The sequence below is a fragment of the Tenrec ecaudatus genome, chromosome 11 (genome assembly GCF_050624435.1).
Source record: "Tenrec ecaudatus isolate mTenEca1 chromosome 11, mTenEca1.hap1, whole genome shotgun sequence".
Lineage (NCBI taxonomy): Eukaryota > Metazoa > Chordata > Mammalia > Afrosoricida > Tenrecidae > Tenrec > Tenrec ecaudatus.
The window spans coordinates 46,736,021-46,763,576 of record NC_134540.1 but is presented as its reverse complement, the minus strand read 5'-3'; the positions used below and the strand labels follow the sequence as shown (position 1 = coordinate 46,763,576).

At 41.1% G+C, this 27,556-nt stretch overlaps 1 protein-coding gene and 1 non-coding gene across 3 annotated transcripts in view; both read right to left on the bottom strand.

Moving 5' to 3' along the window:
• NAA16 (N-alpha-acetyltransferase 16, NatA auxiliary subunit) overlaps positions 1 to 27,556 on the bottom strand; it is an 85,631-nt gene that overhangs the window by 15,342 nt on the left and 42,733 nt on the right. For both annotated transcript variants that reach the window (XM_075563018.1, XM_075563019.1), the window contains 4 exons: positions 17,583 to 17,655; positions 6,618 to 6,787; positions 5,936 to 6,088; positions 1,577 to 1,705 (listed from right to left, as the gene is read on the bottom strand). In XM_075563018.1, coding sequence (XP_075419133.1) covers positions 1,577 to 1,705; positions 5,936 to 6,088; positions 6,618 to 6,787; positions 17,583 to 17,655 — 525 coding nt within the window. The remainder of the gene's footprint in view (positions 1 to 1,576; positions 1,706 to 5,935; positions 6,089 to 6,617; positions 6,788 to 17,582; positions 17,656 to 27,556) is intronic.
• LOC142461768 (U1 spliceosomal RNA) lies at positions 19,165 to 19,327 on the bottom strand. Its single transcript, XR_012786966.1, has one exon. It is a non-coding gene; the product is annotated as a U1 spliceosomal RNA (small nuclear RNA).

Below are 27,556 nucleotides of genomic sequence, written 5' to 3'. Positions count from 1 at the left end.
CGCAGTGGCGACACGCTAGGCTGGGATCCGTAAGGTCGGTCTGAAACCACCAGTGGCTCTCTGGAAGAAAGACGGGCTTTCCACTCCCAAACACTGGTACAGTCTCAGAAACTCACTGCGGATCAACTCAATGGCAGTGAGTCTGGTTTGGGTTTTGTAGGGTCACTATAAGGAGTCTTCATGGTGTTATATTAAGGTAAAGTTGGACTGCTATCACAGGGTCTGAAGTTCAAACCCATCAGCCACTCTAGGGGAGAAAGATGAGGCTGTCTGCTGCTATAGAGTTGTACAGAGCCTCGGGAACCCTATATCGAATCAGCACAAGTCAGAATCAACTCAGTAACAGTGGATTGGGGTTTGTTAGTTTTTAATTAGTGGGTATTTAAATTTTACTTTCAGAGAAGTGTATTTACATTTGTATCCCATAGACTTGCTGAAACTACTGATCCCTGTTGAGCAGAAACAACCTACTTCCGACTGAGAATGTCTAGAGTAAGAATGTATCCTCTTTTACTAAGAGCGCTTTAAGGTGAAGGTTACCTCCGGTGTGCTGAAACCAGCTCCGGCTCAACAGTTTCCCTGCAGCACTAAGAGCCAGGCCGGTGTGTGGATACTTCACATAGCATCCAAGGGCTGTGCCTGTCCTCGAGGAGGAGAGGAGGGGGATCCCCCACATATACAGCCCTCTAGCCCAGGCTAAAAAGGGCAAATGAACACAAAACTAGGTTACTTCTGAAAGGGCTCGCCGAGTCCTCAGCCCAATTCCCTTCAAAAGCCGCCTTCTCAGATGCCTTTCCTTCCGGAGCTGCACAGGGGAGAAAGGCCAAAGTGACCGCCAGGGTGCAGACTTCAGGCTCACCTGACTACGATGCCTGCGGCTCTACACTGCGGCCGGCAGGGGGCAGTGGTGTCAGTGACGCCACAACTGACGGCTGCTGAGGGCTGCCGCAAGGGCTGCATGGGCGGCTCTTTCCTCCTGTTGTCCATTTGGAAGGAGAATGCTTCAGAGATGACAAAGAACAGGAAAACAAAAATTCACACAAAGGAAAAGAAAAGTCCCCTCACTACACCTTTTCATAGTACGGAACAGTAGGCTCATCACACGCATCCTCCTCAAAGCAAATAATACAGTGAGCCTGCAAACTGGCTGCAGGTTACTGTGCAAACTCCCGCGCTGAGAAGACGCTCCTGGAAGACACATGGGAGAGAGGCTGGCTGTGGACCGCTCCTGAAGAAAGAGGCGAGGGCTTGCCACGGCTGGGGCGACCCTCTAGGCTAGAGATGCAAACCAGATGATGGCCCAATAGAGAAGGAGACTGCAATGTATGTTAATAATAATGTTTCAATGGTCATCTCTGTCCTACTTCCCTCAGACAAAAATTTAGACAAGTCAAAAATCACAGGAATGTGAGGATCCAGTAAAGCAAGCCTAGGTTCACACGAAGTCTTAATGTTTGGAAGGCCACGATCAAGACTTCCTTGTTCACAATGAGGCGCACAAAGGCTGAGGAGCTCCTCTGTGTAAATCTACCTGCTTTTTCATCACCTTACAATAGAAAAATCAAAGTCAACTTACCCTTTCTACTTCATGGCATTTTTTCAGGGCATCTCCGTATTTCCCCAAACGCTGATAAGCTGATATACATTCTGTCTGAAACCACATACACTGCATTTCATTGAGATTGTCCATGGCAGATGTTCCTTCCTGGAATGAAAGCATTTCATGACACAGAAGCTAGACATCTCATCAGCTCCTTACCAGGTAAGCTACACGTGCTATTATGACAATAGGAGATACTGCTACAAAATCATAGCACGCTTTATTAAACAACAGCATCAAAATGAGAAGCCGTGGCTACTCAACACGTCCTCCCCTAGGTCTGCGCACTTCTGAAGGCAGTGGTCCCACCTCGCGGATGGCACCCTCCAGGCACTCACGTAATAATCCTTTCCAAGGTTCTTCGAGTTTAGGGAGCAAAAAGAAGTGGGAAAGAGACTGTAAATGGATAGGGTCAGTCCCCACCCCAATTCATTTGGGGACAGGCTTTATCACCCTTGAAGAATGAGCAGGTACATTGTTCTGATGGGGAAAAAAATTCCTCATTGCCACTTTCCCAGCCTTTTTCTAACCAATTCAGTTTTCTGTTTCCTGAAAGCTTCTTCATAACCGGCTCCCCGTATTTAAAAATCTATCAAGATTATCCCTTGGGAATCCTTCCCCTTCCTCACCCCTCACAAACATCAGTCACCATGACCTTCTGAACTGACTGGCCACTCTGTCTTGAATTTACCTGGTCTAGGAAGCAGATCCATGCTCTGACTGGCCTTTTCTGAAGCCCCCAACCCCCTCCCAGGAGACTAAGATAAGTGTATTATCAAATTTGTCTACAGACACCCACAACTGCAGATATGCTTACACACACTTTGTGTGAAATAAATCTATGCATATAGGAACTAGCAAACCTCGTAGCAATATTCTTTACTTGCTCTCTCTTATCTTAACAGCGTTCACAAGAACACCTATTAGTTTTAAATGATAGAATGCTTAATTTTCCAGCCATCTGTGAGTATTCAATACGCTACAAATTTTTAAATGTCAATAGTTCTTAAGCACCAAAACTTTTATTTAGATTATGACAATAATCCTTAAAAGCATTTAATAGCTTGTCTTGTAAGCAAGAACTACTTAGCCCTCCCTTGCTGACTCAGTCACTATCATGCACTTCTGTAATTGTAAAGTGTGCTAGGAATAGCATCCCCTGTGGCTTTCTCCACCTGCAGGTCCCCGCACAGTAGGCCCACAGCCCTCACTTTCATTGTGCCAAAGTATCTGCTTCGAACAGCACCTCCTGCACTGTGCCAGCTCATCAACTTTGCTATTTCTCCTTGGCAGTAGGCGAACTATAAGTGAATTTGTTACAAATATTTTCATTCAAGTTCAAGAAGAATAAGTTTAAGACATGAATTCCCTAGTTTTAGTACAGGTACACGAGTTTTGTCAAAATTCAGAAAAGTTATTCTAAGGATACTTTATGTGACCCTAAGAAAAATGATAAAGGTGCAGTCCTATAAATAATTTCCGTTCAATTTTCAGAATTCTCATTAAAAACCTCCAAGTGGTCACATTCGATTGTACACAACAGGGTCACTACGAGTTGGAACCACCTCAGCGGCACACAATAATAGGAACATAAAGCATGGAGCCCAGTGCTGACTGTGAATTCAGGGCACGTTCTATTTCCCCTCAACAAAAGCTATGCAAATTATTTATGTATTTGCTTTTCAACACTTTAAAACATTTTAATAAATCATTTTATTGGGGGCTCTTACCGCTCTAAAAACAACCCACACATCAATTGCATCAACACATTTGTACATATGTTGCCATCAATATTTCCAAAACATGTTCTTTTGATTGGAGCCCTTGGAATTAGCTCTTTTGCCCCCTCACTCCCCGACCCTCCTCGCCCCTGTGAACCCCGTTAATGGACACTGTCCACTGTCTCCCTTCATCCACATTTCTGTTGTTCATCCCCCTTGTGGGAGGGCGCTGTAGGTCGATCATTGGGACCGGTTCCCCCCTCACGGTATGGCCACTCTCATGATTGGTCCTGAGGGGTTTCTCTGTCCTGCCTGTGTGCCAAGAGCTCCTATCTGGACCGTGTGCATACGCTGTATGCACAGTACTTAAAGACGGGCCAGTGCAGGGTCACTACAGCTCACATTTAACCCATGGCAATGGGGGGCATCAGACGAGAAAGCACCTTTTAAGATAAAAAGCAAGTTGCAAATGTTGTACAGTAGTGGTCTTTTATGAAAATTAAATATATATACACACACCATTTGTCACATATCATCTTTTTTACTTATTTCTGTGTTTTATATTAAGTTCCTAGTTGGCAAAACTGGTTTGTGCCCCATGACCAACGTAATGGTTGTGAGTATGAACCCATTGACCTGCACCACAGAAGACAGGCCTGGTGATATCTCCATAAAGTGTCTTGTCAAGATGGCCTATGGAGCAGTTCTACTCTGGGACCTCGAGTCAGGAGGAACTTCAAGGCAACAGGTTTGGCGTTTGTGTTTCTTTAATTGTATGACATCACCCCCTGTTGTCATCATGTGCCACCGAGTTGGTTCTGACTTAGAGTCACAGTGTCAACCCATCTCGGCAAAACTCTTCCTCGTTTCTCACTCATCGTCTCCTTTCCCAAGCATGGTGTGCACATTAAAGGCTCATGCTATTCTGTGGCTTCGGAAGTACAGGGATATTTCCACAAACATCCAGACACAAAAAGATCTGGTTAATATCCTAAGGAAGACAACAAACTGGCCTCACAGAGTACATCAGTAACTAAATTCCATCGGAAAAAACTTACTTGTAAACACCAGTACTAAAGCCTTTTATGTATAAAGTTCCGTGGAGATAACTTATTCTAAAATTTGGAAATAAAACTTATGGACATAACCCCCTTATCCTGTCTCAATTTCATGCTCAATGTGAATTGGGATCATGATAGGGCGGCAGGGGGTGGGTGGCAGGAAGCATTTAGGAACTAGAGGAAAGTTGTATGTTACATCGTTGCTACATCACACCCTGACTGGCTCAGCTCCTCCCCGAGATCCTTCTGTAAGATGTCCAGTGGTCTACAAATGGGCTTTGGGTCCCTACTCCACACTTCCCCTCATTCACAATGATATTTTGTTTTTTGATGCCTGATACCTATCTCATTGACACCTCACGATCACACAGGCTGGTGTGCTTCTTCCATGTGGGCTTTGTTGCTTCTGAGCTAGATGGCCGCTTGTTCACCTTCAAGCCTTTAAGACACCAGACGCTATATCCTTTGATAACCAGGCACCATCAGCTTTCTTCACCTCATTTGTTATTCACCCACTTTGTCTTCAGCAATTGTGTCGGGAAGGTGAGCATCACAGAATTCCAATTTAATAGAAGAAGGTATTCTTGCATCCAGGGAGTACTTGAGTGGAGGCCCAATGTCTACCTGTTACCTTAATACTAAATCTACAAATAAATGCACATAGATCTATTTTCCCATCCTCATATATTTACATATGTACATGCCTTTATTTAGACCTCAATAAATGCCCTTTGCCTCCTAGCTCTTTCCTCTATTTCTTTTTACTTTCCTCTTGTCCCACTATCATGTTCAGCCTTCATTTAGGTTCTTCTAAAATTTTTAAAGGTTTGGTTTACTTTCCATATATAGATCATTAACCCACTTGAAATTGATTAATGTACAGTATAAGTTAGGGAATCTCTAACATAAATAACTAATTCATCCAGCAACATATTCCTCTCTCTGAATTTTGAAGTGCCTATGGCCATCTATCAAGTTCCTAAATATGTACAAATCTGCTTTTGAGCTTTATATCTGTCTATTTGTCAGTATACATATTTAACCATGAACACGCATGAATACAGTAGTATAAGAGAAAGTCCATGAGGGAAGGCAGGAAAGAAAGGAAATGAAATAGCTTAGCTCAACAACTTAAGAGAATTTAAATTCTAGAATGTCACAAATAAATTAGCAATTCAAAGAATTTAGTCCTCCACAAGAAGATTCCTGGGAACAATTCTGCAATAGAACACTCGGAAAGTAAAAATATTTTTAAAAAACAGTCAAAAATTAATAGTTAGATTAAAAATTGAGAATTTTACATATAAGTTCTGAACTACAGCATATTGCTAGATGTTTGTGTCAGAGTGCTTTGCTACTGTTATTACTTATGAACTAGCCCCAACTGGAAACATTCACACCAAGAAACCACAGCTTGGAAATAAATGAAATGAAATGGAACTTTTAAAACGATATCAAGCATTCATTCGTATGAATTTTAGTAGCAAATGTTACAAAACATAGCAGAACCTGAGGTTAATTTCACCAACTTGCTCACACATACTATTTCCTACCCTTGTGAACTTGGAGCACATTTCCTCTGCTTCTTTGATCATATTTGCTCGAAGCAGATATTTTGCACATTTAGAATTGATGAATCTATCAGCTGTGTCCAAAGACTGTGCTTCATCCATCCACTTTGCAGCTTCTTTAAGATTACCTATATGCTACGAGAGATAAAAGTGTTAAAGTAGTCACAACTTATGATAAAGAGAACATAGGCGCAACCCAAATCCAACCAAAACACATCACCACTGGATGGAATCCCAATCATAGCCGTCCAATATAGGGTTTCTGAAGCTGTACATTTTTACAGGACAGGAGCAGAAAACCTCATTTTTTCCCCTTGAAGCAGCTGGTGGAGCTGAACTACTGACCTTGCAGTTGGTAGCCTGCCAGGGCTCCGTATAAGTACAATATAAATTGAGAAAATTTATAAAACCAACTTGAAATTTGGCAAGATTTGATAAATATCTCTAGAAATTTCTTGATAAATTATCGTTTACATTTACTATGACCCCAATCAAATAACAATGACTGTATCAACCATATCACATGAAACCCCTTAGTACTATTAGCATGTTAGCAATACATTATAAGTACACCTTGGAAATATTTTCTATATACAAAGATTGCCAACGGTTCATAAGGTGGATGAATCCTTTATGTGTATATGTTTAATCACTAAGGTGTTACCTTGTAAATTCTTGCTTTCATATAGAATAACTCAATTAGAGTCGGGGTGCTAGCAATTGCAGCATTAGTATACTCCAAAGCCAAAGAATATTGCCCAAGCTTATCAAAGTGTTGGGCCAGGAAATAGCGGACCCAGAGTAGTGTTGTTGGGGGTTCTTTCTCACCATTCTCTGCAATCAAACAAATATAAAATTATATGAAAGAAGGTAAAGTAAGGCAAATCAGAGCCCCCCCCCCAATTTCATAATTGAATAACAGTTTTTTAAAAAGCTAGTAAAAATAATTTCACCAGGACACGTTCATGCATGAAGGTCAGAGTGTGACCCTCAAGAAGATAACCACATTCTGGTCTGACCCCCCAAGCCATCTAACCCCTATCCCACTCCAAGTACTTCTAACCCCTATCCCACTCCAAAGGCGCCTAACCCCTACCCCACTCCAAGTACTTCTAGCCCTTAACCCACTCCAAAGAAACAGTGTTGGGGGAAAAGGAGGCAGCTCAATCTAAGTTTGCAAATATTCAGGCTGAGCGCTTAAGATGGCAGTTCAGAAAGCTCAGAAACCAGAGAAATGTGAAGAGATGTCTTTAACCATCACTAAAGATTTCAATTTCAACAGAGGCAGGAACTGCCAGGACTTAGCATTTTCTAGGTCTCCACACTGAATCAGAGAAATTGGAGGCTGAAAGTTTTATTTGAGAATTGCAGTGTTTATCAAAGAGGTCCTTAAAGGTAGGGTAGAAGATTGTCTGTGAGTTTCTGAGATTGGAACTCCTGATGTGAGCAGAAACCCTTGTCTTTCTCCCAGGGAGCAGCTGGCAATTTGCGGTTGTGAGCTTGTAGGTAGCATGGATGGCGGTAGCAGCCCAATGTGTGACCACCCCTGACTATAGGACCAGAGAACCCCACCCTGCAGAGAGCAGCTGGCCAGGTCCTCGGACAAAAGATGTCACCAAGCCAGCTGAATTCTGTCCTGCTCCCCACCCTCTACCCTCAAGCTTGAGCAGACAAAGAAATAAGAAGTCCTCAAAAAAGACTGGAGAAGTCAAGACATCTCAGTACAATATAAAATGGAAAGGGCACAAAGGAGAATTGATGTGCCCTATGTTGGAACAAACAGAATTGAATCCTTGACTAGCTGACCTGATGGCATGACAACAATGTAAATGCACTGCAGAATGAACACATAAAAACTCTATCATGAATAAGTGGAGTCTAGCTTGTTCCTCTTGGGTAACCTGCATTTCTGGGAACCAAGTATTACATGTGAGAAAGTCCTTTACTAAGAACTCAAGTGAATAAATGCAGAAAAAAATGATGGGAGAAGTAAAATAGGGGACCTAGAAAATTATCAATAATGGTTGTTCAAAGTCATTAGGTGAGATGCTGATGAAAACAGAACACCAGTTCCACCAAGTCATTTCCAAGTGATGGAACATCTGCACGAGTGAAACTGGGCTCTTGAAGGCTTTTCAATAGTTGATTTCTCAGATGTAGACTGCCTACCTAGCCTTTCTCCTGCGGTGCCTCTGGGTGGACTCAAGCCTCAAGTGTTCAGTTAGTAAGTGAGCCTGTTAACCGTTTGCACTACCCACAGGCTCCAAAGGGGCTGCCGAGTACTTTAAAATAGGTAGATTACGTTGAAGATGTACGAACCCGATCAATCTTAACATTCACAAGAAAGGAGACAACTAGATTACCTTATGCCTCCCTGAGGTGACACAACAGGAAGTACACAGATCTTCCACCACTGTTTATGTAAATCTGAATCTGAACTGGTCTATAATTTAACTATGTGTTCACAAGAAACATGGTTGGCGGTGAAATCTGCTAAAAGAGAGCCATTGGTCAAATCCAGGATCTGTGACACTACACAGACAAATGACTTTCCACAATATATATGCTATTTTTTAAAGAGGGAAAAAAAGTATTTACTGTTCTTTTTCTTTTTAAAAATATATTTTTTCCCCTAAATGTCAGAGTTCTCGGTCAGTCTTGAAAGCATGTTTAAACAAGTCATTGGCAACCTCCAAATTATTCTTGGTGACCTTGATATTCCTGTGGTCAGCATTTGCTGTTCTAAACAGAGCATTAGACACACAAAAATCAAAGGAGGGCACACCTTAATAAAATCCAAAATAAGTAAACCAATTATACAAACTTTTTTTTAGGTAAAAAATGTACTGTTGAGAAAATAAACTGTGGATTAGGTATGGGAAATACTTTATATCAGTCGATTTTGAGCGTGATTAAAGTTTGAGCAATATTAATTTAAAGAAGCATACTAAAGTATTTATAAGTGAAACAATATTTCTAGAATTTGCTTGAAAAATATTCCATAAATGACTAGCATTACCAAATCCCTTGAAAGGGACCATGTTGGAAGATCCTGGATAAAGCAGTAGAAAAATGTGGAACAAAACCCCCAAGTCATAAGAACACGCTTACTGGTTTGACTGGCGGAACCACCAAAGGTGGACATTAGTAACCCTTCAGGTCTGGATGTGAACTCACCTCAGCAGCCCAGATTTCAGTCAAACAATACATAAATCCAATGGGGAACAATATAACACTCGTGCAGTATGCACGCCTTAGTAAACCAACCATTTAGGATCAAAAGGTAGGATTTACCCAAAGATAAATACCAGAAGGGTTAGGAAAGGAGAAAAAGAGAAAAAGTGGGATAAGCTGATGGTTCACTGCGAGGACTGCAATGAATGGATAAAGCAAAATGTGCATGAATTGTTGAATGTAAATGTGATCATTTGTTCTGTAAACCTTCATCCAATTCACATGCAAACAAGTTCAGAAAAATGAGGGAATAGAAGATGCTTCAAATAAGAATGACAAAATAGACTTCCGGGAAGATGGTGACTGAGTAACACATACCAGAGGGACTCCACAGAAATCAGCCCAGAAGAGTTGCTCAGAGGGAAATTCAACACTGCTGGATCATAGGAGGACCATCATAAAGATAAGTAGACACAGACCTGCAAGGATTTTTAGCTTTGGGCTAAAAACAGTGGAGGCCAGCTAGGGCTTGATCTTAGCCCTGCCACTGGCCACTGTCTCGGCTGGAGCCGGGACCATCTGGAGCCCACACAGGGGCTTAATCTCAACACAGCCACAGCTTGCCACAGCTGCCACAGCTTGTCCCAGCCTGCCTCAGGGCAGGGACTAAACCCTTGCAGCCCCACAGGCTGGGATCTGGTCTCAGCTACATTGTTACTTTTGTTTCCCTCTCTTCTTGCTATCCCCCTCCAGTCTCAGCCTGCTTACTTTTTAATTTTATTTCTCCTCTTTGTCTCTTTCCTGTTCTCTCACACTCCACTGACCACCTGTAGGCCACTCCCCTTAACCTAGGGCATTTACGCCTGCCCCACACCCAGCTAAGTGAACTCCACCCTGTGCAGCTAATTGGAGGTTGGGGAAAGCCCTGCCTACCTCCACCAGGGGATACTCCGCCCACCTCCTTACTGGGAAATTCCTGCCTGTGTGCATGGGGGAGCTCTGATTTTTCCTCTGTTGTCCCACGTGACTGAGAAAACTTCCTCCCGCCTACCTTAGTGCCTGACATGGACTAAGGCAGCTCGGCCAACACTCATTAATGTTCCAAACTGCTGCAGGAACCTCTGCCCAACCTTCACAACACTAAAGCAGGTAACCCACCAACCTTCTGGGGCACTCCCCTGAGAGGGAAGCCACAAGAGGATAAGTGGTAGGTTAATCCCATAGTGAAAGTAGTTGTAGGTAGTTCGAAGAAGCACTCCTACAAGTCTTCCAGAGAGACCCAGTGCTCTTCGACTCCCTGGAAAATGGCACCTGGATCCTCTAAAACAATGCCACGCAAACAGTCATCAGCCCCAATGACCTCAACGAAAAAACAGGAGAAACAAAAGGCAATGGCAGAAGATGCCCTAAACATAATGACATGCATAGAAGTAGACACTGAACTGCCACAGAAAGGAATTTTCAGAATGCTACTTGGAGTCATACAGGATTTGAAGGAATCAATACAAAAAAAAGTATCAAATGATAGAGAAGATAAAGTCCATACACCAAAGGGAAATACAAGAGCTTAGGGGGGAGATAACAAAAACCTGTAGCAGACACACAGACCTCAAGAATCGATTGGAGGAAGCAGAGAACCACACCAGTTAGGACGACCAAGCAGACTTTAACAAACACGAACAAAAATCTAGTAAGATCAGAGAAGCTGAAGAAAACCTAAGAGCTATGTCTGTTGCTAAAAAAGCGAAACAATAGAAATATTGGATTATCGGAGGAAGACAAAGAAGTCACCTGCAACAATAGTGAGAGAATTATTGGAGGAAAACTTCCCCAGTTTCATGAATGAAAACCAGGCAACCATTCAGGAGGCTGTAAGAACACCAGCTTGACTGAATCTCAAGAAGTCGCCAAGGCACATGGTAGTTCAACTATTCAACTTTGAAGAAAAGAGAGCAGCTAGGTAAAAGCAAACAATCACATATAAAGGTTTCCAAATAAGATTATGTTCAGACCTATCAGCAGAAACTAAGAAGAAGAGAAAGTGGAGTAACATATTCCAAAAATTAAAGAATATTCTACCCAGGCAAATTATCTATCAAGATAGATGGAGAAGTCTTCCCAGAAAGGAAAAACTCAAACAATACGTTAGAAGAAACCCAGCCCTACAAACGATCCTTGCCAACCCAGTATGAGCAGAAGAACAACTCTCACCAAGCATAAATAAGAAACCACCACATAGAACAACCTCACCCAGAGGGCAACAAAGAGAAAACAGACCCCAAGATAGCATTGGGCATACACAGAAGCCTAAATACACACATGTACATATGTAAATATATTTATGATTATGGGGAAAATACACTTATGTGCATATATGTATAGGTTTAGTAGTAGAGTAGCAGGTGGACATTGAGCCTCCTCGCACGTGTTCCCTTAATACAAGAGAACCTTGCTCAGCTAAACGGTCATTTCATGATACCCACCTTCACGGCATGATCATTGAAGACAGACGTGTGCACAAGCAAACATGGTAAAGAACGCTGATGGTGCCTGGCTATCAAAAGATATAGCATCGGGGGTCTTGAAGGCTGGAAGGCAAACAAGTGGCCATCTAGCTCAGAAGCAACAAAGCCCACAGAGAAGAAACACACAAGCCTGTGTGAACACAAGGTGTTGAAGGAATCAGGTAGCAGACGTCAAAGGACAAAAACCATCATTGTGTGATCACCTTCCCCACATAAACGCTGAAGATAAATGTGTGCATAAGTAAGTGTGGTGAAGAAGGTTAATGGTGCCCGGCTATCAAGAGATAGAGTCAGGGGTCTTAAAGGCTTGAAGGCAAACAAGTGGCCATCTAGCCCAGAAGCAACAAAGCCCATATGGAAGCAGCACACCAACATGTGTGATCATGAAGGGCAGAGGGGACCAGGTTTCAAGAACCAAAGGCGGGGGGGAGGGAGGGGAGGATCATATCATTGAGAATGAGAATACGTGATCGGAACTCAATGAGCATCTGTAAACAATTGGACATCCCTTGCAGAGGGGTAGTGGGGAGGAGATGAATCACTCAGGCAGGATTCAGTGTAGCAATAATGAAACTCACAACCTTCCTATGTTCTTAAACCCTTCCACGCCCCAACTATCATGATCCCAATTCTACCTTTCAAACCTGGTTAGACCAGAGGATGCACAGCGGTACAGATGGAAACTGGTAACCACAGGCTAGATGAACCCCTCAGGAACAGCGGTGAGAGTGGCGATACCGGGAGAAAATGGGGGGGAAGGGGTGTAGAAAGGGAGAACTGATCACAAGGTGATAGGGGCATAAGGTGAATCTACATAAATTTAAGCACATTGATATTATATAGACCTCTCTCTCTCTGACCACTGTGCCATAAGGCTGGAAATCAACAAAAGGAAGATGAAGAAAACAAGAGCAAACGATTGGAGGATGAGTAACTCTACTGCAAAAGGAGTGCGTACTGGCACAGATCAGAGATGAAATTAGGAAACATAGAAACCAACAAGAATGAGAACACGACATACCAAAACTTATGGGACACAGCAATGGCAGTAATTAAAAGATGTTTCATAGCAATACATGCACACGTGAGAAAGGAAGATAGACTCACGATTGATATGCTGGCACAAAATTTACAACAACTAGAGCAGAGTCATCAGGACAATCCTACTAATAGCAAAAGAAAAGAAATAATAAAAATCAGGTCTGAGATTCAGGAGAGGGAAAATAAAACTATGGGAAAAACTAATAATGCTAAAAGTTGGTTCTTTGAAAGGATAAACAGAATCGACAGACTACTGGCAAACCTAACCAAAGCAAGGAGGGAACACATTTCAATAATAAGAATAAGGGATGAAAGAGGGGAAATTACAACAGACCCTAATGAAATCAAAGGGATAATTACATAGTACTACAAAGGATTTTACTCCAATGAATTCAAAAACTTGGAAGTCATGGACAAATTCTTAGAAAAACAATCCCTTCCTAGACTGTCCCCAAAGATTGTCAAGAATCTCAACAGATCCATAGCAATAGAAAAAATAGACAAGGTTATCAAGGGATTACCAACAAAAAAAAAAACCCTGGACCAGATGGCTTCACTAGAGAATTCTACCAAGCATTTAGGGAAGAACTAACACCAATCCTACACAAACTCTTCCAGAATATAGAAAAAGGCGGTAATCTTCCGAACCCCTTCTATGAAGCTAGTATAACTGATACCAAAACCAGGAAAGGTTTTGAGAACTACAGACCAAAATCCCTAATGAACATCGATGCAAAAAACCTTAACAAAATCTTGGCCAATAGAATACAAAAGTATATAAAACAAATAATTCACTATGACCAAGTGGGATTCATACCAGGGATACAGGGATGGTTCAACATATGAAAGACCATTAATATAATTCACACATTGACATGAAAAACTAATAAGAACCACATGATAATATCGATAGATGCAGAAAAAGCACTCAACAACATCCAACACCAATTCCTGCTTAAGACACTTGAGAAGATAGGAATGGAAGGAAGAAAAATTCCTCAAGACAATACAAGCTATATATGAAAAACCAACAGCCAACGTGGTAGTCAATGGAGAAAAGACTAACACAATCTCACTGAAAAAGGGGACCAGACAAGGATGCCCCTTGTTGCCACTCATATTTAATATCGTGCTGGAGGTTTTAGCTAACAGCATAAGGCAAAGAAGAGACATCAAAGGTTTCATCTGGGGAAGGAAGAGGTGAAACTATCATTTGCAGATGATATGATTTTATATATGGAAAATCCCAAAACCTCTCCAGGGGAGTACTGGAAACAATAGAGGAGTTTGGCAGAGTGCCAGGATACAAGATCAACAAACAGAAGTCCATCGGACTGCTATACACATTGGATAAGTCCACAGAAGAGGAGATCAAAAAGGTGGTACGCTTCACAATAGCCAAGCACAAATTGAAATATCCAGGGATATACCTGACTAAAAGAACAAAAGATCTATATGGGGAAAACTACAAAACACTTACAAGAAACCAAGAGTGACCTCAACAAATGGAAGAATATCCCATGCTCGTGGATTGGAAGACTCAATATAGTCAAGATATCAGTTCTGCCAAAGGCACTATATAACTTCAATGCAATCCCGATACAACTACCCTCATCTTTCTTCAAAGAAATAGAAAAAACTGACTACCAACTTCATACGGAGAGGGAAGAAGCCCAGAATTAACAGAGAACTCCGCAAGAAGAAGGACACAGTGGGAGGGCTTGCTTTACCTGCCTTTATCACATATATACAGGCCAGTTATCAAAACCGCATGGTATTGGTACAATGACAGATACTCAGACCAAAGACCTGATAACCCAGACATAAAATCATCAGCTTACAGACAACTGATTTTTGATAAAGGCCCCAAAAATATCCAGTGGTAAGCAGATGTCCTCATTAACAAGCGGTGCTAGAAAAAAATGGATATTTACCTGCAGAAAAACGAAGCAAGGCCCTTATATCATTCCATGCACAAAAATAAACTCAAGGTGGATCACAGACCTTGAGATTAAACCCCAAACTATTAGGGCCATCAATGAGAGAACTGGGACCAACTGAGAACATTGGCACAGGGAATACACAGGCTATCAGAAATAGGGAAGGACAGAAACAGAGGAGGCATAAATTGACAAATGGGATATAATGAAGATAAAACACCTGTGTACATCGAAAGAATTCACCAAGAGAGTAATAAGAGAGTCCATGGACTGGGAAAACATCTTTAGCAATGACACATTAGACAAAGGCCTTATTACTAAAATCTACAATACTCTGCTAGTTTTCAAAAAGAAAAAAAACCAAATTGCCCACTGAGAAGGTGGGCAAAGGATCTGAACAGAAGTTTCACAGGGGCAGAAATCCGAATGGCCAACAAACATATGAGAAAAAGTTCCCGATCTTTAGTCATAAGAGAAATGCAAATTAAAACAATAATTAGGTACCACCTAACACCCTCAAAGATAGCACAATTCAAAAAATCAGAAAGCAACAAGTGTTGGAGGGGCTGTGGCAAGACAAGAACTCTCATACACTGCTGGTGAACCTGTAAGTATGTACAGCCGGTATGGAAATTCATACAGCGATATCTAAAACAGATGGAAATCGAGTTATCATACGACCCAGCAATCCCCCTACTGGGTATATACCCAGAAGAGGCAAGAAACAAACCAAGGCCAGACATCTGTGCTCCAATGTTCACTGAGCACAGTTCACAATTGCAAGGAGTTGGTAACAATCCAAATTTCCATCAACTGACAACTGGATTAAAAACTTGTGGTACACACATACAATGGAGTATTAGGCATCGCTAAAAAGAAGTGATGAACATATGAAGGACATCGCTGCATGGAAATTACTGGAGGATATCATGCTAAGCAAAATAAGTCAAGCACAAAAGGACAAGTACAACATGAGTCCGCTGAGGTAAGCTTTAAAAAAACGAAAGGGGCATAGAAACAAAGCTACTGTATACAAACATTCTTGGGGTGAGGACCGTGTAGTATGGCAGGGACCAGACCAAATCATATCATTGTGAATAAGGGGGAGTATGGAGTGGAGACCCAAAGCCCATCTGTAGAAAACTGGACATCACCTTACAGAAGGGTCTCAGGGTGGAGATGAGCCAGTGCGATGTAGCAATGATGAAACGTACAACTTTCCTCTAGTTCCTAAATGCTTCCTCTCCCCCACTATCATGATCCCAATTCTACCTGACAAATCTGGCTAGACCAGAGGCAGTATACTGGTACAGATAGGAACTGGAAACATAGAGAATCCAGGGTGGATGATCCCTTCAGGACCAGTGGTGTGAGTGGTGATACCAGGAGGGTGGAAGGAAGATGGGATAGAAAGGGGGAACTGATTACAAGGATTACATGTGACCTCCTCTCTGGTGGGCAGACAACAGAAAAGTGGGTGACGGGAGACGTCAGACAGTGCAAGATATAACAAAATAATAATTTATAAATGATCAAGGGTTCATGAGGGAGGGGGTAAGGGAGAGGGAGAGTGAAAAATGAGGAGCTGATGCCAGGGGCTTAAGTGGAGAGCAAATGTTTTGAGAATGATGAGGGCAATGAATGTACAAATGTGCTTTACACAACTGATATATGTATGGATTGGGATTAAGAGTTGTATGAGCTCCCAATAAAACAATATATAACAAAAAAAGAATGGCAAAATATTGACAACAGAATCTGAGTGATAGGGACATGAGGGCTACTTATTTACTTCTGTGTGTGATATTTAATAATTATTTTATTATAATTATAATAATGTAATCATGCAATTAGACTAAAGAATTAGACTAAAGAATTAGAATTCTAGCTATTTATATGGATTAATTCTATAATTAGAATCATATTTTAATTATGATTATGATGTATTAAATCATAAACCAAAATAACTTCTGAAATCTTCTAAAATGAAATGAAATCTTTTGAAATCTTCTAACATAATTAGTTTAAGCATAACAGCCAGGAGCACAACACTCGCTTTTTACCTTTTTAAAAAAAAATAATAATACTCTGAAAAGAATTATCTACAAGACAAAGCTCAGTGCCAGCAGTCAACTTCAACTCAGAGTGCTCCTCCAAGGGCAGAGCAGAAGGGCATCCACAGCTTCCAAGGCTGTGCATGTCCGTGAAAGCCGGCTGCAGCCTGGTTATTTATCCCTTGAGCAGCTGCTGTGCCACTACTGTAAGGCACAGCAGCTGAGTGCTTCAACCACCGCACCACCAGGGCTCCTTATGAACTCTCTACAGGAATCACACTGACAACAGCAATTCAAAGATAGGATCCTTAAACAAAAAAAGCTCACGGTCATCGAGTTGATTCCGATTCACAGGGACCCTATCAGGCAGGGTAGAACTGCCGCTGTGAGCAAGAGCTGGCGGTCCCAACTGCTCACCTTGCAGCCAGCAGCCCAAGGTGTGGCCACTGGATCAGTTAGGAGCCTCAGGGGGCAGTAAACGTATGTTAATGATGGAGAGTCAACGCAGAAAAGGAGGCTAAAGAAGGGTTACACAACTGGGAGAATGTAATCAGCGTCATCCAGTGGTACCTGCAGAGGCTGTTGAATTGGCGTGTGCTTTCGCTGTGTCTAATTCTCAACAACAGACACAAAATTATTTACTTCTTAAAAACTTTTATGGTGTTGGGCCAAAGCCTTAATCTGTTTTTCTCATGTTAAAAGACTAAACTCCCACCCCACAAGTTATAGAAAATTTAAGTTGATTTAGAGTAAAAGTTCACTCACTTTTTTACTAATCCAAAACCTACTTAGTTCACAGCTATCAAATACCATGCATATAATAAACACAATACAATATCACTGTAAGTAATTTATAGCACAAATCAAATTCTAATGTAATCTAATTTAAACTTACCATAAGGGTTAAAAAAATCACACGTCTTAAGAGAGGCTTCATAATTAATAACAAGTTCCTGGATTATAGAAACCTGTTTAAGAAAAAAGTTTACAATTTTAAAATACTTTACTGCAGGTATTTACATTTACTATAGCTAAAACATTTAGACTTGGCAAACAGCACACAGCTTCTCAGAATGGTAAACGGAAGCAGTAAGGTCGCTGCTGGTTTTGCTCAGCAAAACCCCCTCTGTGAGGGGAAAACATGGAAAGCCTATGGTCTCAACTAAAGGTAACACACAAGTTTGTTAATTTTTCATTTCAATGAACCGTTTGAGGTTTTAAAGAAAAAATTATCACTAGGAATCACAAAACATTTATTATTACAGTAAATACATCCAGAAAAAGTATGTATCTCATGGAATTCAGGACAGATGGACCCCTCAGGAACAGTGGTGGGAATGGTGATGATGCTATGAGGGTGGGGGGAAGGTAGGGGATGGTCGGGAAGGGGTTGGGAGGAAGAAGTAAGGGGGAACCCATCACAAGGTTGGATATATGGCCCCCTTCCCTGAAGGGGACGAGTGACAGAAATGTGGGTAAAGGGAGACAATAGACAGTGTAGGATATGAAATAGTGATATCAGTATGTGGTTGATCAAGGACTCATGAGGGTAGGAGGATGGGGGAGGGAGAGAAAAAAAGAGGAGCTTGTATCAAGGGCGCAAGTAAAAAATGTTTTGGAAATGATGGCAGCATACATACAAATATGCTTCACACAGTTGATGTGTGGAATGTTTTAAGAGCTGTAAAAGCCCCCAATGAAATGATTTTAAATAAATAAATTAAATTTTAAAATAAAGATAATAATTACCAAAACAATGTGTCTTTTGCTTCCTACTGTTTGTTATTTTGTGCAGTTATAAAGCATTCCATAGATCCTTATGAGGTAAACAGATAAATATATTCAAAGTTCCTTTAAAAAAAGTACTTAATACAATAAAGTTAAATGAAATTATATGAATTACATATTGGGTGGATGAAAGATATAAGCTAGACTCCAAACTAGATATTTAAACTAAATATCCAAACCAGATATTTAAACTACCTTTATTTTAATGATTATTTTAATTAAAAAGATGGTACTTCAACACTCCATTTAAGTAGAAGTAAAATACTATAGACTACATCAGTGTTTCCCAATTTGGGCAACACTGGTCATCTGAGGAGCACTAGAATGATCCAGGGGGAGGGGCTGTAAAAGCAGATACCTACACTTTATCCTGGATTATGGGTTATTGTACAAAAATGTATCACTGCTGGGGGCGGTGGTGGGAGGAGCAGTTACGTAGAGTGTTAGCCCTTTGAAGTATCAAAGGAACAGTGCCAAGAATTGGAATGATGGGAAGTAACCAAGTACCTTACTTATAGTTAATTCTAAACAGCTAAACTGGGAAATAGAACTTTCTTATTGGTGAACTTTAAAACTTATTTTTTTAAAAAAAACAAAAAACCTTATTTTATTGAAAAGTGAAGATTGCCATTCAAACTTTTAATAAAAGTCCCTTGCAAATATAGGATTATTTTTTTAAATTATTATTTCAGGGGATAGCACGAACGCAGTCCCCACTACCACAAATTATGCAGTGGAGTGTCCCACATTTGGGGAAATCGCCGGGGTCAGCACACCCAGAGGGCAATGGGTGAGCCTCGCCCTGGGAAAACCACCTTCGTGATCATGGTATCTCCCCTGCCAGGTAAGTATTATTTGAATAGGATTATTTTAATGAGGCGAACAGACAATGATGATTATGAACATGTTCTAAGTTTTAAAAAACCGGGTACTGTTGTGCGAGCAGGCTAAAGGAAGAGCGGAGGCGGGTGCACAATGATAAGCCAGTGTCTGTGGTGAAGGCTTTCTGCATCTGATGCTAACAAGTACAAAAGTCAACCGCAGGCATCCTTTATTCTCTCTGCATTTTCAACAGGTTTATGACATGTGCATTTTCTTAGGCAAAGGGGAAAAAGCTAACATACACCTCGGGGAAGCGAAGTTTCAAGCCAAGGAAGAGGCCACCAGACACAGCACGCAGTGGAGGAACTCTGGCGCATTTATTACTACCTGGTAATTCTGGCTCCAATCAGTTTTGGTGTACATGACACCAAGTGGTGTACAGTCAACTGAAAATGCACTTGCTGTGGGTACTTGCCATCAAGTCAGCGCTGACTCGTAGCGAGCCCGCTGCTCCACAGCTTTCCAAGGCTGCCATCTCTTGGAAGCAGATTGCCAGGCCTGTCTCCCAAGGTGCCCCAGTGTGCCTTTGAAGCACTAACCTTTTTGGCTACAGTTGAAATCGTAACCATTTCCCCACCCAGGGACTCCTGGAAAATGTACTAAGAACATCAAAATTCAGAGAGTAGTAAGCAAGCATTTACATAAACACAACAACAACAAAAAAAAAACCCAAACTCACTGCCATCAAGTCAATGCTAACTCACAGCAACCCCTTTAGGTTTCCGAGACGTTATGAAAACAGAAAGCCCAGTCTTTCTCCCTCAGGGCTGCTGGTGGTTTTGAACTGCTGAGCCCTAGGATCAAAGCCCAGTGCCTAACCACTACACCACTAGGGCTCCTTAAGCACTGAAATAAGAACACCAAAATTGAGGAGGGAGTTAGGGGAGGCAAAGCATATGTAAGAGAGAGAGAAACAAGTGAGAGAGAGCTTAGGTTGGACAAATTATAATAACAAACTATGATGAGGTATTAAAGAACATACTTGAACACCTACATTCCCAAGGTGAATTCCCAAAGATTTGTAAGTTGGTTTTTGTATTTTTTAATGTATGTAAATTTATTTTGGGGCGGGCACACGGCAGCCAGGACAGGAGTAGTATCATAGACAGGAAAAGCCAGCCAACCAATTTCTTTCCTTTGTGAACGCTTTTATGCATTAGATGCAGCAGCATATAAATAAGGAAACATAAACTTGGTAGAGGGTTCATTCTATTTATGAAGTATGAGGCTGTACTTCTATCTACCCCCCAAAAGAAATGAAATTAAAATAATTTAAATAAAATTTCAAATGATCACTTTTGCTCATTGCTATTACCAATCCCGGTAAAAGGCAGGAAGTTAGAATCTGTACTTAATAAAATTATACAAAAGGGCTTCGAAATGTTCATGGAACAATTGTGCCACAAAGCGGCTGCAGAGACTTTCCATGGGTTAACTCGGTCCACTGTCTCTAATTTCTGTGCTGCTAATAATCTTGACTTGGCTTTTAGACCCTTTGCTAACAGCAAACATAAAATGTTTTCACAAGATTATTACTAGACTTCAAGAGCAAATTAAAATATGAAAACAATATAAAATTTTAACTTCAAGAATCTAAAGAGTGCTTTGCTATATATATACTTACTATAATTAAAACCAAAACCTAACTGGTATTAATCTTCCAAATTCACTTAGCTACCCATGATTACTATTTTGTAAAATCTAGGCCTTCAGACACTTATTCTCAAAATAATGATTACATATATTCCTTTCCCTAGGCCTCTTGGCAGATTAACCCAAATTACAACAGTCCCAACTGCTTCTGAACAAGCAGAGCGTGTACCACAAACCCTAGGAGAGCTCCCCTGCAGCCCAATCAGAGTCCACGCCACAGAGTAAGAGGGTGTGGGTTGCTAAACGAAAGGTCAGCAGTTTGAATCCACTAGCCACTCCATGGCAGAAAAATGAGGCTTTCTGCTGATGAAGAGGCGCAACCTTGGCAACTCGCTGGCTCATTTCTACTCTACCCTATAGAGTCCCTATGAGTCCGAATCTACTTGCTGCTGTAAGTCTGCTTTTGGGGTGGGGATGCTATGCAAAACTACACTAACTAAGCAATGGAGAGAGTGGTGGAACTACATATGACCAGTGGGGGAATGTATAAACAATAGAAAAACCATGTATGACACAAAAGGATACATTGTGGCAGTTATATAATCCTGTCAATTTGAGAGGATTATGAGGGAAGGGGTGGAGTTTAGCCTGTCAATCATTGTATAGCCAATAAGGCCTCTGTATGGGCATGACCTTCCCAAGGATTCTGGAAATCCCTGGTTTTTCCCTCCCTGGAGGCAGGAGACACACTCTCTCTGCCCACTGCCTTGGAGACTCTCTTCTGACAAGACGCAAGATTCACTCCCTGAGAGATGTTCTACTGACAAGGCACATGGCACTATGCTGAGAGACCCTGTGTCCTGGAAACTGGTGGAGAGCCCTGTCAGTACTGAGAGGCTTACACCACCACTGAATCCACAAGACTTTGCATCCACTGGCCTGTGAGCTTCATACATTTGAAGTCATTGCATGCGTTTCGTGAGTCTGAAGAGGACCTTATAGATTGGTATTGGACTTATGGACTTGATGTGGATGGACTGGGATGTTTTCTCACTATTCAACTGCTCTTGTGTATAAAGCTTTCTTATTCACATGAGTCTCTATGAATTTCTTTCTCTAGTCTACCCAGACTAACACATATAGCTAAACAGATTAGGATGGAAGAAAATGGGGAATTCCTTTTCGATTTAGTAATACAAGGGGGTACCCCCCAAGAAAATGTCTAGCATTTTTCCTACTAGGCAAGCATAGAGCCATGAGAGCAACTGATACTGCCACCACGTATGGAAAAGGACACAATCATAGTTCATAGTTTTAGAAAGAAATGCATTTTTAATTAGTCATTAAGAGTACAAAGGTACAATAAGCAAGAAAAACTACTCTACCTACTAATAATATAATCAACACACAGATAATGATGGGTCAATTACAGGACACACACACAAGATTCCCATAGCACTAACCATATGAAGACCTACTACATCCAGTCCTCCTTGATTCACATGGCTTAATCCTAAAGGCCAAGCCGTCAATGGTATGTGAAAATGATGGTGGACAACCATCTTGACCACAATTTTTACAATTAGGGCTATTCTGCTTTGGTTTTGTTTCCTAATTACTGGCAAGGAGAAAAAACAAATATGACCAAAATGTTTCAAGGTAATATCACCTGTGTAAGCAACACTATTTTCAATGAGATAGTATCTACACAAAATAGAAAATGGAATACTCTTAGCATTATCTTCAGTAAAAATAATATATTTCAGTAACATATATAAGACCTTGGGATTTCTATGCTGTACACAGCAATGAAGCTGTTTTAATATTTATAATGGATTTTCACTTTACAAAAATATCATTTATTCTAGTCAATAATTAATACTTTTAAAGTTTTCCTAAAAAAGAAAACTGCTGAACAAAAGTAAATAGAAAGAATCAGAGAAAATAAGAAAAAATTATAAAGACCAATGATTAAAAGATAATGACCTAAGAACAAGATTACAGAAAATCTATATGAAAATTAACAAAAGAAACAAGTGTTTCTACTTTTATGCTATACCACACATGCCAAATTTCAATATATAGTTTGAGTAAGTACGCTACATCTTATGGTTTTCAGATATCTGAAACAAACAATAGTTATCCACAGATCAAGTATCAGACGTTTTTCCTTTCTAATTACTTTGAGACCTATACAAAGCTCCAATTCCTAAAGCCCAGTAAGAGCCATCATATTTAGTTACCTGGATAAAATTATATCATGACTTTATATGTTAATGCAGCAGTAAGAGAATTCAAAAGCCTCGCTAAAGTGCAAACTCAATGTTAACTCTAACAAAACATACAAGAGTTACAGAACAATTAAGATTCCCTCAAAATTCACCACAAAAGTAAAGTGATTGACAGGTCAAATACCTATGTACCTAGAGAGATGTTACGACTTGTGGCCTGTGACGTGCCTGCGGGTTGGCATACCACCATGCCTTGAAGGTGATGACGCGTGTGTGTACTACAGCAGCCGTCAGACAGAGGTTTTAGCAGACTCCGTTCAGAAATAACAGAAGAACAGCAGCAGGAAAAAGTAGAGAACAGGAGGAGGAAAGGTGCCCCCGAAAAGACTGTCATGGTGTTCAAGACCGTAAGGCTGAAGACAGCCAGAGGCTCGGCTGGGGCCCAGCACAGAGTTGGCAGAGAGGGATGGCACGGCCAAGAGGAATCAAGCGTGCCGTCCTACACTGAAGAAATGAGAACTGGGCAGACCCGCTTCACGATCCCCGCAGTTGTAGCTTGCTGCTGAATAACCCACGTAAGTCTCCTACAGTTAGTGAACCTGTGAGACATTGGCAACTGCCTGACCCAATGGGAGGAAAGAAGGAAGGCCAGGGTCACGGGGAGCGTGGAGCAGCAGCACGGAGAATGTGGAAATCTGGAATGTATTTGTCCGGCACCTCTTAGAAATTGGTTTTGTGTGGGTTCTTCTACAGTTAAGCATACATGTTCTTAGTTATTTTAAACTTTATTATGGAATTCATTTATCTCACACAGCTTTCCACTCTGCCTAACTCCCAGTTCCCCGCTGCTGCCTCCTCCCACTGCCCTCACACCACACCACCTGCCCCACAAATGGTGGAGGCATTTAAAAAAATTTTTTTTCTTTTATACTTGTTTTATTGGTGGCTCATATGACTCTTATCACAATCCATACATACATCAATTGTATAAAGCAATTTGTACATTCATTACCCTCATCATTCTCAAAACATTTGCTCTCCACATAAGCCCCTTACATCAGCTCATTTTCCCCACTCCCCGGTCCCCCCTCCCTCATGAACCCTTAATAATTTAGAAATTATTATTTTATCATATCTTGGGCTGTCTGATGGCTCCCTTCACCCACTTTTCTGTTGTCCATCCCCCAGGGAGGAGGTTATATGTAGATCCTTACAATCGGTTCCCCCTCTCTACCCCACCCTTCCTCCCCCCTCCTGGTATCACCACTCCCAGCACTGGTCCTGAAGGGATCATCCATTCTGAATTCCCTGTGTTTCCAGTTCCTGTCTGTACCAGTGTACATCCTCCGGTCTAGCCAGCCTTGTAAGGTAGAATTGGGATCATGACAGTGGGGGAGGGTGGGGGAATCATTTAGGAACTAGAGGAAAGCTGTATGTTTCATCGTCGCTAGACTATATCCTGCCTGGCTCGTTACAAGTATACTACAGTCTAACTTTCCCCCATTTTGCTGTAGAGAGTCTGACTCATGGTGACTCCCTCCCTCCCCACCATTTTTCAAGGGTCTACCTCTATTGGGTTTTTTCTTTCTTTCCTGTTATAAATCTCCACTGTGATTTAGGTGAAAGTTTACAGAGCAAACTGGCTTTCCATTCAACAATTCAGACACATTTTCTTTTGTAACCCTGACTGCAATCTTCCCACTTCCTCCCTGAATTTATCGTTTCCCTCTGTCCTTCTTTCTGATCCCTCTGCCGTCAGAGGTCTATCGAGGGGCAAACATCGCAACGTTGACTGTCCAGTGAATTCGTGCCTACCTGGCACCACCGTCCCTCTCCAGGACTATACATCCTGTACGGGGTAAGTTCACCTCGAGGCCGGAAGGCTGTCCAAAAGCCAGTCCTGACTAATTTTAAAAGACGATCTGAGCTGATACAGCTCAAGGAGAAAGAAATTTTTTGGAAAATGATGATGGCAATATATACACAAATGTGCTTGATACAACTGGTGTATGGATTGTATGAAAGAGTTGTAAGAGCACCCAATAAAATGATTTTTTTGAATGAATAGTAAGCAATAAAAAATTATGATTAATTTTGACCCTATATCCAAGAATAATTTTAAGATCTGAAAGATTACAAAACAATTTTAAGAAATAATCATCTTAAAATCCTTCTTTATAAGGCAAAATGCAACCAAAGGTTGAAAATTAGGAATTATACAAAAGTTTAAATGCTCTGATGAGTCATCACAAATAGGTTTTTCAAAGAGTTTGTGGAAAAACATTCATTACAGTTTAAATCCACTTTTCCATGAGATTTTGAACCCCCCCCCCCCAATATATGTGGTCAACACTGGTTGAGAAGCACCTGTGGCTCTTATTTCTTCTCTCAATACAGTACATTCTGAAGGACAGCTGTTTTCCGCAGTCACATGCATTTGGTAAATAGTCCTGTTGCTTGTTGAAAATCAACACGGAAGTGAAGTCTATGCTCCTTGTGAAGACAGTCAGAGAGAATGAAGTCTTCATGGTTCCTGAAGTCGTTACTTGCTAGTAACGACTACAAAAGCCATATTCTGATTTACGTACAAAAATAATTGATTATTTCTGTCATTGCTTCTCCTTCAGCCTTGTGAAAAAAAGAGAGGACAATATACAGATGGGGAACTATCTATCCAATAAGGTTCTAATATCCACGGTACATATAAAACTGCTACAACTCAGAAACAAAAAGACAAATATTGCAGTCAAAAGGACATGAACACTTTACCAAAGAGGATATGTACATGCCCAATAAACACGTGAGAAAATGCTCATTATTATTAGTCATCGGAGCTATGTAAATCAAAACTATCATGAGATACTACCTCACTCCTACTAGAATGACTATGATCAAACACAGAAAATAAACAAGTGTTGGCAAGGATATGGGGAAATCAAATGGAAATCTTCATCAATTACTGATGGGGATACTAAACAGTATGGTCGCTCTGGAACACATCTGGTGATTTCTCAGCAAACTAACAACAGAGCTACCCTATGACCCAGCATTCCCATTCACAGTATATGTGCTAACTCAGAGAGACCCACTGCCATGGAGAAGATTTCAACTCACTCAACTCATAGTGACTCTATAGGACAGAGTAGAACTGCCCCCATAAGGTTTCCAAATCTCAAACTCTTTATGGAACCAGACTGCCACATCTTTCTTTTATGGAGCAGCTACTGATTCAAACCCCTGACCTTTAGGTTAGCAATCTAGTGTTTAAAGCACTGTACCACCAGAGCTAAAAATGGCAACACAGACATAGCATGCCTGTGTTCACTGCAGCAACACGCACAATAACAAAAGATAAGTGCCCATCAACAGGTGAAGGGATACGAAAAGGTAGTACAAACATACAATGAACTACTACCTAGCCGCAAAGAGAAATGAAATCTTGCTACGTGGTATGGCATGGATGAACATCAAAGTCATCAAGCTAAGTGAAATCACTCAATCAATAAAAGACAAATCTATGATGATCTCACTTAACCAAATGCTAAGAATTGGTAAATACATACAGACCAATGGTTATTAGTAGTAACCAAGGGCAGGAGGCGAGAGGAAGGAAATCCTTCCCTAGGAAGTACCGAGTGGATACAGTGAAGGGAAAACTGACAATGATTACGGACCATGATTATACAATTTACTGATATAGATAATACCACTGAGTAGGTATGCCGGGAAAAGTGTTAATACGTTAGAGGTAATTTTACAGCAACAGCAAAACAAACACCTCAGGGAATTAGCGTCCCTGGCTTGAGGGTTTAGGGTCATGGTTTTATGGAACAATAAAGGCAGCTGGCCTGATCCTGTTCTGACAAGTTCCTGTTGTATTTCCTAACTTGGAGAGTCGTCTCAGGGGTCTCAGAAGTTTCAGAGTGGCCATACAAGATACAGCAAGTGGTCTCTTCACCTGGTGCAGCAGAGAAATGAGCACCAGGTATCAGAAAATGACCTGGATGCAGATCAGATTGCTTCACCTGAAACCAGGAAAACCGCATGCTGCCATGCTACAAGACGCAATGTTTCATCCAGGGAGGGTTTAGTGTACGGAGCAAAAAAGGAAAAATGTAAAACAGAATTTCAAATTCCTTGGGAATCTAATCCGTTGAGACTAGAAGAACCCCTGGATCCATGGCCCAGAAATAAAGAACATTGTACTTTTAGAGATTTGTATGACATCAGACTGACACAACAGTAACTCTACAGTACAAAGGTCAGGGGACAGTGCATCGAGTCTAAAGGGGGTGAGACAATTCAGGCAGATAAGCCAAAAAATACAACGTGAAGAATGAAAATACTGTCACTGAAGTGTACATGCAGAAATTGT